A 12332-nucleotide genomic window follows, 5' to 3' on the forward strand; every position below is an offset into this window, starting at 1 on the left:
GTTACAGGGAGAAGGCCTGGAAATTATCACCAGACCAACTTAAAATTACAAAGTTTTCCAGAGCTTATATACCTTCTAAACTATATGTCTATGTGTAAGTGTGCATTCATCTCAAGACATAAGTCATTAACTTCTTTTAATCTATAACTAAGGTCTGAGTTCCAAACACCTTCCTCTAGAGCCTCAGTAAATGTACTTAATCAAAATGGGTCCAGGTGCTGGGGTTATTACCCTTATCTTGTCTCCTGCTAAATCACTGATGTTTAGGGAGTTCTTCAGACCTCCCACAAACTTGTTTAATCCTAAACGAGTCCTATTAAGAACTCCTTCGTTATTTTGTCATGCTTTAAGGCCCAGGAAAGGCCTAAGCAAAACTCTTGGTGGGATTTTGTTACATTCCAGCCTTTATATGAGGGCACTGGCTTTTTAAGCTTTTAATATTTAACTTAACCACTTAGTGAGTACGAAAACAGTTGTTATGGAGGCTTGGATTAGTAGACCTGGCCTGCCACAAAAGGGGATAATTTGTGACTAGGTGAGCACCTGTGGGAAGTGTCCCCTGAAGCTGCCATCTGGATGCTACATGAGGTCATTATCAGGGCACAGCTACTGGTCTACCACGTTGTATGACTTTGAGACACTCACATGAATCTTTCATTAGAAGAAACTTCAACTAGGTTCCAGAGCATTTTTTTACGATAAAGCAATGCAGTATTTGGAATGAGTAAGTAGTATTCCAGTTTCCTGGTGTTCTGTAAGCTAGCAGCTGCATTTGCACTGTGGAGACCTGGGGAGGAGGAGCATCTGCGAGCAGATAATTACTGTGAACTGGACTCTTAAGACCAAATACCCTACTTCCCACTGCCCTGGGGTAATTCTTGTATAAATGTAGGAAACACTCTAGGCTTCTTGAGGGCTGTGTTTCAAATCTCTTTTGGAGAACAGTGGTTCATATGTAAATAGAATGAATCTAAAAATTGAATCAATCAAGCATTAAAAGGTTTCCCCCAATGGATAGTTCCAAAGAAAGAATTTAATACGTACGGATAAAGTGTTGGAAAAGATGACAATGCAAAGCGGGAGCAATGAGGCAAACTTACTGATAGTCACAGCTGAAATCTCCCACTGCCCTAAGGTTTGAGGAGAAACGGAAGGATTTGTGTGAGCCTGGGAGGAGCACTGGCTGGCAGAAGCTAAACTTGCGGTGGGACTGCCAAGTGAGAGCAGAAGGCAGAAAAGCAGGGGTTTGGCTGAGCGGGAAGAGCCGCTGCTGGAGAAGAGAGGGGGTCGGGGAGAGATACACACTGCCCTCCCTTCTTCAGTCTCCCATTCTCCTAGGAGACACTTACATTGACCAAAACCAGCCAGAAGTCAGGAAGCCTAGAAAATGTCGTTTGCATTTAACAGTTCCCATTTTACTCAGCAACGCAGAAAAAAACAAGGAACAGATTTGAGCACAAAGAGACAAATAATAGGCCCAAATGTTAAACAAAACATTGTTTAGTCTCATACGTTAAAACTAAGTAACCAAGTTCAAGTCACTGGTCATAGGGCTGGTAATTTTGACCTTTATTTTGTGAAGCTGGATTTTATTTCACAAGGCAAAAGTTATACAGTCAACCATTTATGTATGTTCTGTGTTGAACATTTTAAGTTAATCTCTAATCATTTTCTTTCACAGGTACATACACCATAAGTACTAGAATCAATGAATGACAGTATTTAGGCAAACCAAGAAACAATGTGAATATAAAAATAATGTATTTGATAGAGTTATTACTCCATTAACATAGTTAGTACATACAGATGGATACACAGAACAAGACAGCAATGTGCACACCAGTTACTGGATCCTAGCTGTGGCTCTGAAGAACTGACAGCCTCTTGAGCCTCAATATTTTCAAATATAAAAAGGAGTAATAAAACCTACCTCGTAAGGTAATCATGAGTCATATGAGAGAAGTATGGAAAATATTTCATAAATTATAAGGTACTCTACAAATATATAGTAGTGGTATCTGACTGAGCAGATACTAGGTACACGTTTTTTTTAAAGGTCATCTTGCCCAGTGTGGTGGCTTATGCCTATAATCCCAGCACTTTGGGAGGCCAAGGCGGGCAGATGACCTAAGGTCAGGAGATCGAGACCAGCCTTGCCAACATGGTGAAACCCCGTCTCTAGTAAAAATAGAAAAATTAGCAGGGCACGGCAGCATAAGCCTGTAGTCCTTGGGAGGCTGAAGCAGGAGAATCGCTTGAACCCGGGAGGTAGAGGTTGCAGTGAGCCAAGATCGAGCCACTGCACTCCAGCCTGGGTGACAGAGTGAGACTCTATCTCAAAAAAAAAAAAAATAATAAAAAAGTCATCTTTTAAAAATAAGCAATAAAAAAAAATAAAACAAAGAGAGAAAGAAATGAGACTGATTCTGAGACTCACTCACTGTGTGATTTGGATAAACCACATAACTTCTCTTGAACTTCTTTGAATATCCAGGCCTGCTTCTACGGCCATAAGTGTGCTGGTCTGGTTTGTCACATCCTCGGTCTGCAGCAGAGAAAGTTCAGCCTGCAACTTCCATCGGGTTTCTCATTCTCCAAGCACTCCTTCCTGCATTTTCCCCGACCGAGCTTGCACGACTCACAGACAGCAAACCTCCCTGTGCCAAGAAACAGCTGCTGAGGGAGCTTTCCAGGAAATGTCTAGAAATGGGGAACATGTGAAACACCACCAAAAAAAGGGAGAGTTCGTGTGTATGATTACAAGGAATATTCTCAAGAACGAGCCCAGAGTTTTCAAAAAGAGCTCCTGCCTTTTGCAGTAGGGAGTTGGGGAGAGTTAATTTTTAAGCAACAGATCATCACAATTCCTACTCTCCAAGTGTTTGTCATCTTGCAGGGATCAAAAGTAAACCACAGGCAGACAAAGAGACACACGTATTACAGAACTATAAAAATACATACCTGATATGACTGTGAAGTTTGCTAGACAAAAATGGGAGGGGTATATTGTGGTTTTGAAAAGATCCTCGAAGATGAAGTTAAGAAACTTAGGTTCAACTCTTGTTTGGGCCTAGTAATCGCCAGGTTCTTAAGGTCCACATTCTCATTTGTCCAGTGGCCATTCGAGAAGCACCTGACTACATTTTTAAATCAGTTTAGGGATCAAATGGAATATTATTTGCAAATATTTTTGTTATAATAATACCTACCACATAGGAGTGTTTTGAGGATTACATGACAAACTCCGTGAAAAGTTTTTAACAGGATGCCTAGTACAGAGCAAACACTCAAGTACTAGTAGCAACCTTAATATTTCTCACTTTGAAATTCTGTCTAAAACCTTTTCAACTTTGTCTACAATATTTCTTTTAGTTTTGTTTACAATGTGCTTTCTTTCTGTGTAAGATGACTTCAAAGAAAAAGAAAAGATCTGGGGGCTATTCGTTATGAATAGCTTTTCTGCAATGGTGCTGAGTTTTCATTGAAGCAACCTCACTCTTTAATTTGAGCTTCCGTCAACTAACCTCATGCATTTGTGACATATATTATTACCAGACTTAGAAGCAGAGCTTGCAAGAGATGGGCAGACATGTTCACAGAGCAGTGCTAATTGGCTGGTACAAGACTAAATCTAAGAACTTGGTTTAGTGAACACCAACAGCTAGTGGGAAAAGCCACTGAGTCCAAATCTCTATGGCCAAATTACAGTCCAGTCACAAAGATATTTTTCTATGAAATCAAAAATATCCAAATATTATCCTTGGAACAAGAAAAAGAGAAGAAGACAAGTTAGTGAACTGGTTTTTCAGGCAATTCTGTTTCCACCACTATCTCTGTCCCCTCTTTGTCTCCAGACATCAGAGAGAGCCAACAGAGCCAGAGTTCCTAAGAGAAAAAGTAATTATATAGAAGATCTTTAACTTACCTGATGGAAATGGTTCAGAAAACTCAAGTCCTGCCTGGCACCCTAAATTCAAAACAAAATACATTTTGAAGATTAAAATCAACACAGGAATTAACACTGTATAAAACATTCCCAACTCCACGTGTGACATGGTATATCAGGAGGCAGTAGATCACAGAGTTGCAATCTTTATTCTATTTCTCAAGGCCAGCATTCAGGTAACCAGCAAAAACAAATCACAAAAAGCATATACTATATGCAGTTTGCTCTTAGAAAATGTCACTGTAGGTCTAAGAAATTCCCATGACAGGCACCATGAGAGCTTGACCATTAAGGTCAAACATCGAAGAATCATCAGGCTTTATAATCTGCCCAATCGAAATCCCATCCATTTTTATTTACCTGATGGCTGTTGAACCAAAATGAAGAACACGGCAAATACAAAATAAAATGTCTTCCTGATCAGGGCCATCTTTTAGGGAAGACTCTTCAGAATAGAGATTGGGATTTCCTTGAGAAGACCCAAACGAGAGGCTCATTTTTATTTAAAAGTAATGGGGAGATGCTCTTGATCAGTGAAGCGAATCAATAAAAGCACAATTATATGCTCCATTTCCCAGGATCAAGGGATGATACCATGGATAACAACCCTTGGCATCCAGAAAGCCTTTTATTTTGGGTAGCCTAACTGGTGTAGTGGAAAGAACACCAGGCTAGAGGTTGAAAGAGCAGAGGCCATGCTAGTTTCTGCCATACTAATGCAGGGGCTGGAAGCTAGTGACTCCTTTCATCTCTTCCAGCTTCTGTTTTCTGGGAGAAGATAAGAACCCACTCACAAATTCTGCTTGCCTCTCAAGGTTTTGTAAGAATCTAGTATGATTATAACGCAGAAGTGTTTTGAACATGTGGAATGCTTAGAAGGAGGCCTGGTACCATGTAAGAACTCAGTAAATGTGAACTCTCACTTTTCTAGCTTTCATTTTTATTGTCTACAAGTATCACAGGGAGAAGAGGAGGGGCAGCAATCATTTTGTCCAGTTAGTTCTGAGTCCCCTTTCCTGTAAGATACCACTTCACACACCAAAGCCATAATTACTGCATATTTTAAATTCATTAAGGAAATGGGTATTGGCCCAGATGTGTGGCTTATGTCTATTATCATAGCTTTTGGGGAAGCTAAGGCAGGTGGATTGCTTGAGACCAGGAGTTCTGAGACCGGCCAGAGCAACACAGTGAGACCTTGTCTCCACAAAAATAAATAAATAAATAAATAAATAAATAAATAAATAAATAAATGTTTTTAATTTGCTAGGCACAGTGGTATGTACCTGGAGTCACAGCTACTTGGGAGGCTGATGTGGGAGGATCGCCTGAGCCAGCAGTTTAAGGCTGCAGTGAGCCATAAGCATGCCACTGCACTCCAGCCTGGGCAACGGAGCGAGATCCTGTTTCAAAACAACAACAACAACAACAACAACAACAAACACCAAAAAAACACACAAAAAAAGTGGAATGAAAAGCAAGATTTATACCATCTTCCCCTCAAATAAGTTCTGCTTATTCCTACCCTGTTGCCTATATTTACGTGATGTTCTGTTCTTCATTTCTGTAATGTAAAGTAGAAAAAATTTTAAATATAGACTACAAAGTATACGACTTACAAAGTATATGACCTTGGATAGGTTGCTTAATTTGATGAACCTCAAGTTTCCTAACCCTTAAAATGAATATATAATTATGGTACTTAGTCACAGAGCATTTAAGAGGCTTGCTGAGATAAGGTATATAGAGTACTTAGCAGAGTTCCTGGCTACTGTCACTAGTACTACCTGCACATTTCTCTCTATTCAGCCTTGAACCTAAGTTTTCTGTAAACACTTTTTCAAGTTCATTAATTCACCATGAACCTTTTCTGACCTATGCAGGAAGGCACTCATTTTTATGTTGCTGCTGTGACTTGCAAACAATTCAGATTCAGAATCCAAGCTAATGCCTGTATACATAGGGGATAGGGCCGACTCTCCGGGCGTTCAGCTTTTAGGCATTTTGTATAGCCTGCATCAGGACCAACCTCCTAGGTAAATGCCCAGTGCAGTCACAGCCCTCTGCCTTAACTTGGGGTTTAATGCTCTGCAGTCACTGTTTTGAAAGTCTTAATAACTTTACCTTTGAATATATGCATTGTAAATAAGTCTGATGGGACTGTGGAGCATGCTCTGGGACTTTGGAAGCATGGCTTATGTGCACTCCAGACTACCTTTCCCTTTTCACCTTCCTGGGAGTATTCTTAGCCACTCGTCCCTCACTTTTGGCACCCTGGGCCCCACCTGGCCTCCCCCTTACTATCCTCTTGCAGCAACCATCCACCCCACAGTGGCCTGGCTGTGAATATGCAAAGGACTGGAGTTGAGTGTCTAAGCCCTGAGTGTCTAGGGCAAGGCATGATGGTTACCAGCCCCTTGCTATGCCAACGGCGCCATGATACAGGTGGGCAGCGTGGCAGGACCCAGCACAAAAAGCGTGCAGCATACAGCAAGATTCAAACTTTTTAACAAATATATGCTTAGTTCAAGCCCTTTGCCAAGTTTGCAAAGCTCAAAAAGACTGAATCTGGAATTCAGATTCCACCTCACTATGGTTCATCAGCTCTTAACTGAAGCATTGAGATATTGTATAATTACTCTCATTTTACATATGAGTAAACCAAAAGCTGTTCAGAAGCACAGCCAGGATTAGAAATCAAACTGCTGGACTCCAGATTTTTTTACTTTTTCTGTGTCTGCCTTACTCTGTCCTCCCTTCATCCCCACTTTCCTTCTTGAAAACTTTCCAGAATCAGAAAAAATGATGAGCTGTAGACTGAGTGACACCCACTGAGGTTGGCTGGGCTCTGCGCAGCAGAGCATGAAAATCTTCTCGTTTCTGATAAGCCTCACTGATCAAGATGTTACTTGGTCTGGAGAAATGTATAAATGCGGATGTTTGCTGCTCTTTCCTCATGAACACGGCGCTGATCTCTCAAGACGCTCCCAGTCATGAGGACTTTCCTCTTTCTCTTTGTTGTGCTCTTCTTTCTGACCCCAGGTAAAATGGGCATCTTTACAGGGAAGGTGATCGGAGGCGGTGTCCCAGAGAGAGGGTCCCCTTCAGTGAACGCCTGGGTGTGATCAACCCATCTACTACAAGAGGTGATATCCCCCAACGCCTCTTCTGTAATTCCTTTGCATTTTACATTCTTATCTAGGAGGGGCTGTCACAGGTTTGAAAGAGTAAAGGAAGGCCAGGAAACATGTCTTTTGGCATCCAGTCTCATGCTCACTAACAAAAACAAAAATTGAAAAAAAATTAAAAACAAGGATAGCAGTCTATGAACCTTTTAAAATATAGTTATGGTAGAGATTGAGACAGGTAAGGAGGAGAGAGAGGTAAAGATCTGAGCTTAGAGACACCTATGCATGCATGCCAGTCATGGCAACAGGTAAAGCAGCATAACTTGGACTGCCATTTCTTAATCACATATCATCAAGCCACGTACTGTGATGAGAGTTTCACATAAAATGCATCTAGTCTTCCAATGCCAGTGCCTTTAAGGAAAACTCTATCCTACCTCTAATTTAATGGCAGTTAGAGAAAATCTTTTTGGGTTTGAAGGTCCATTTTACAAATTTTATTACAGATGCAGAAATTGTGCCTCAGATGGGCTGCTTCTCAGAGTCATATAGATAACCAAAACAAAGCCAGGGCAGGAGCCCAACTGTCTTGCCACAGTAAGAGGCATTAAAGACGCCCTTCCCATATCAAAACTCTCTTCACTTTCTCCTGCTCCCGAGAATCTCCAATGGCTCCAATTGTATCCTCTCCAAAATGAAGGCGTAAGACTAGGCTCATGTGAGCCTCCAGAGACCTAAAGAAAGGGATTCTCAGAGCCCACAGTAAGTCCCAGTTTGTGCCAGATGCCAGTGATATACGATCCCATGTGTAATGCTCAACTTTTCACATCAGCTGCTCATAGCTCTGGTCTGTTTTGTGACAAGCCTGTGAGAGGAGATTCTGTGTCAGGACACGAGGATATAGGACCCACCGTGACCTATGCTGTATTCAGGCCACTGGCTTTGATGTGCACGTTGGAAACTGGCCAGAGGTATCTTTTTCAGATCACTCATACTTATTATATAATTAGTCAAAAAAAGATGTTTAAAACTATAAAATTATCTATTAGATAATACTATAATTATAAAATTATAGATAATTATTTACTATAATTATTATATAATTATAGATTCTTATATCTATCATTACATAACACTTGTTATATAATTATTAGATAACCTAATAATTATCTATTAGATATACGATAGTATAATACTATACTATAATCGAATTTAGAGAAAATCTTTTTGGTTTAGTATAGTATTATAGTATAGCATAGTATATACTATAATTATTTACTAGTATTATAATATGGTATTATACTATAATATTATTATAGTATAGTATAGTATAATATAGTATAATGTAATATTATATTATAGTATAATATTATACTAGTATTATATACTATATAGTATTATACTAGTATATATACTCTATATATATATATATATATTTTTTTTTTTTTTGAGACTCTGTTGCCTGGGCTGGAGTGCAGTGGCACAATCTTGGCTCACTGCACTGCAACCTCTGCCTCCCAGGTTCACGCAATTCTCCTGCCTCAGCCTCCTGAGTAGCTGGGATTACAGGCACGTGCCACCATGCCCGGCTAATTTTTTGTAATTTTAGTAGAGATGGGATTTCACCATGTTGGTCAGGCTGGTCTCAAACTCCTGACCTTGTGATCCACCCGCCTCAGTCTCCCAAAGTGCTGGGATTACAAGTGTGAGCCACTGCACCCGGCCAGATACTATATTATACTAGTATATTATTACTAGTAGTATTATATACTAGTATATAGTATAGTATATATACTAGTATAATACTATAGTATACACTTTTATACTAGTATATGCTATAATACTAGTATTTTTATAGTATATATTAAGCTATACTATAATACTATACTAAACCAAAAGATTTTATCTGAATGCCACACTGTAGTCTATAGTATAGTATATTAGTATCTGCCTTACAGTAAGGCAGAGAGAACATAGACCCCTGGCAGTGAGAGCGAGAGTTCATCGAGCTTTGAAATAGTGGAGTATTTTCACTTAGGAACTGATGTGCTCATCCTGGATAATGCTGGCACTCATCCATCTGGCTGTAAGTTTTACGTAGATGTGAATTAGGCACCTTTATATGTTGACATTAAATATATGTACATTATAGTATAGACATTAAATGCAATCTCTGTACATCTGATGCCTTCATTATGTATACACAAATTGGGCAACTCTAAAATGTTGATCCTGGTAAGACGTGCTGTCTGTCCTTAACTTGAAGCAGGTTGCTCTTGAGACTGCTACTGATAAAGCCCTAAGGTGGGAACTGGAATTCTATGCAAACTGAACAGAGAAAATCTTAGAAAAGCATTCCGAACATGCTGCACCCTCCTTCTCTAAAGCACAAGTTTTCCACAGTCGATGCTTTGGTGGAATATGGAGGAGAAATCAGGCTGAGCCTTCCAAGCAAGTTTCTATCTAGCACAGTAAACTCATTTTCTTTTTGTATCTTTATCCCTTCCTTTGCTCTGGTCTGGAGCTATCTCCTCAGTCTCAGCTCCTGCTCTACTCTCACCAGGTAGCAGCCTCTAAGAGTGCACTGGGAAAAGGAGCCACCTCTGCGAGTGTTTATGGGAACCAGTTGATAATTATCCCCAACAGATTTCGATCCTAGAACCATAGCTTAGGTTTCCCAAAGCTCCTACACAGCTTGGTCTCAAATGCTGAAAGACAAATGTATTCTTTCTGGTATTTCACCCTGTGTGACTACAAGACTGAAATATCAGATAAAAATCAGGTCCCCTACCATCTCATCGACCGGTAGAATATGGCACTAGGACAGCTTGTGAAAAAATCTTCACCAACTAGTCATACAACTGTATCTGGTAAACACGCGTGTCTGAAAAGGGAATTAATCCAAATGGCTCCTTCCCTCGTGTAGCCAAGAATGCATTTTTTGATGACAAATGCGACAAACTTAGAGGGACATGCAAGAACAGTTGTGAGAAAAATGAAGAACTTACTTCTTTCTGCCAGAAGTCTCTGAAATGCTGTCGGACCATCCAGACATGTGGGAACACTACAGACTGATGCAGAAGATTTAGGTTTCCAGAGACGCATACATAACCTAGCTTCATTTTACTCTTGCCTCTACTGTAAGCAGACACTTTAATAAATATAAATGACTGTCTTTGCTCGGTTTGTCAAGTGTTTCATTTAGAAAGAAGAACAACACTGCCTGACCTTGATGCTCCCTCCATCCTGGTTTGTTTTTCTATCATTCTGGGATAAAGAAATTTTCCCAAAGCCATATGATATTTTCCTTAAAAGAGGACTAGAAGAGACTAGAAATCAACAAATCTCTAGCCTGTACTCAGCCAGTTGGGCCTTACTAACCTATTGAGATGAAAGAAGTAAACAAAAGTAAAGAAAAAAAAAGGGAGAAAGTGAGGTAGAAAGAAGATGAATAGGTAATGAGCACACTTTAAAAAATTTTTTACCATCGTGCCATATGCCCACATAGATGAGCACACATTTACATGAATAGCTACATGAAGGACAAATTGATGGATAGGCAGTCCATTTATCAAGGACTTTTGTGTGTCACACACTCACCTGTCTAAATTAATCGTCATGACTCCATGTCTTTAATTGGGACTGATTAAATATTTCCTGTAGACTTGTTCTCTCCACGTAAATCTGAGATAAAATTTACTGACAGGCAGGGGGGTTGTAAATACCTCTATGATTCTCAGTAACTCCAGTGATTTAGATCCTCTTCCCCAAATCACTACCTACTATTTTCCTAGGAACTGGCTGACAATTTACCTTCTGATTCTAAGCCTCAAAATTACTGTTACGGTGGGAATGTGTTCTTCCAAAATTAATGCTGAAGCCTAATTCCCACTGTGGTGATTAAGAGGTGAGGCCTTTGAGGAGGTGATTAAGCCTGGAGGGCCCTGCCCTCATGAATGGAATTAGCACCCTTATAAAAGAGGTTGAAAGAAGCTGCCTTGCTCCTTCCACCATGGGAGGACACAGAGTTTGTCTCTTCAGCCACGTGAAGGCTGAGCAACCAGATGCTATCTTGGAAGCAGAAACTGGGTCCTCAGGATATAACAAATCTTTTAGGGGTCTTCCAGCCCCTAAAACTAAGTAATAAATTTCTATTGTTTACAAATCACCCGGTATAAGAGATCTTATTATAACAGCATGAATGGACTGAGACAATTACTCAGTTTGAGTAAGAATTTCCTGTCATGTTTCCAATGCTTAAGAGTTAGTTTTGGTTTCCTGCTGGCTCAGAAATCTTGCCTTACCTCCCCTTTAATTTTTCAAAGTCGATAGATTTAATTCTATTATAATCAATAACCCTTTTATGGAAAGGATGTTTTAGTTACACTTTGTATTTTGAGATAATTGTAGATTCCTATATAGTTCCAAAAAAATAAGAATAATACAGAAAGGTACCCAGATCTTTTACTCTATTTTCCTCAACAGTAACATCTTTGTAAAACCATAGTGCAATATCACAACCAGGATATTGACACTGATGCACAACATTTCCATTATCAGGAGGACTTCTCATGTTACTCTTTCAGAGCCACTCTGCCTTCCCTCACACCTCCACCTCCTTCTTAACCCTTGTATAAGTGATTTGTTCTCCATTTCTACAATTTTATCCTTTTAGGAATACCATATAAATGGAATGTATTAGATTGATTTTTTTCAGTCAGCATCACTTTCTGAGGATTCATCCAGGTTGCTGCATGTGTCAATAGCTCTTTCCTTCTCATTGCTGGGCAGTATTCCAGGATATGGATGAACCACAGTTTGTTTAATCACTCCCCCATCGTAGGGCATCTCTCTCTCTCTCTCTCTCTCTCTCTCTTTCTCCCCCCTCCCTCTCTCTCTCTCTTCCCCCACTTCATCACTTCCTCTTCTCCTCTTTCCCTCTCCTTCTCTTTTGCATAGGGAAATCTAATTGTTCAAGCATCATTTGTTGAGAAGACTGTTCTTCCTCCATTACATTACCTTTGCTTCTTTGATAGACAGCAGCTGCTTTGGTCTTTTCTGAGCTATCCATTCTGTTCTATTGATCTCTTTGATCTATTTATTTATTGCTTCACCCCTCCCACACTGCCTTCATCATTGCAGTTTTATAGTGAGTCTTGATATAACATAGTGTAAGTTCAGTGTATTCATCCATTTTCACACTGCTATAAAGAAATATCTGAGATGGGGTAATTTATAGAGAAAAAGAAGTTTAATGG

General features: G+C 39.8%; 2 protein-coding genes across 2 annotated transcripts; one reads left to right on the forward strand and one right to left on the reverse strand.

Annotated features, from left to right (window-relative positions):
* Positions 1-1545: 1545 nt before the first annotated feature.
* On the reverse strand, positions 1546-4428 carry LOC126961096 (beta-defensin 105A). The gene is made up of 3 exons (XM_050801142.1): positions 4307-4428; positions 3922-3967; positions 1546-2653 (listed from the first exon to the last, which is right to left on the reverse strand). The coding sequence occupies exons 1-3, from the start codon at positions 4374-4376 to the stop codon at positions 2533-2535; spliced, it is 237 nt and encodes a 78-aa protein (XP_050657099.1). The 5' UTR covers positions 4377-4428; the 3' UTR covers positions 1546-2532.
* Positions 4429-6901: 2473 nt separating this feature from the next.
* On the forward strand, positions 6902-10249 carry LOC126961107 (beta-defensin 106A). The gene is made up of 2 exons (XM_050801160.1): positions 6902-6988; positions 10001-10249. Exons 1-2 carry the CDS (start codon positions 6940-6942, stop codon positions 10147-10149), a joined length of 198 nt encoding a protein of 65 aa, XP_050657117.1. The 5' UTR covers positions 6902-6939; the 3' UTR covers positions 10150-10249.
* Positions 10250-12332: the final 2083 nt, after the last annotated feature.

This window comes from Macaca thibetana, chromosome 8, assembly GCF_024542745.1.
Source record: "Macaca thibetana thibetana isolate TM-01 chromosome 8, ASM2454274v1, whole genome shotgun sequence".
Lineage (NCBI taxonomy): Eukaryota > Metazoa > Chordata > Mammalia > Primates > Cercopithecidae > Macaca > Macaca thibetana.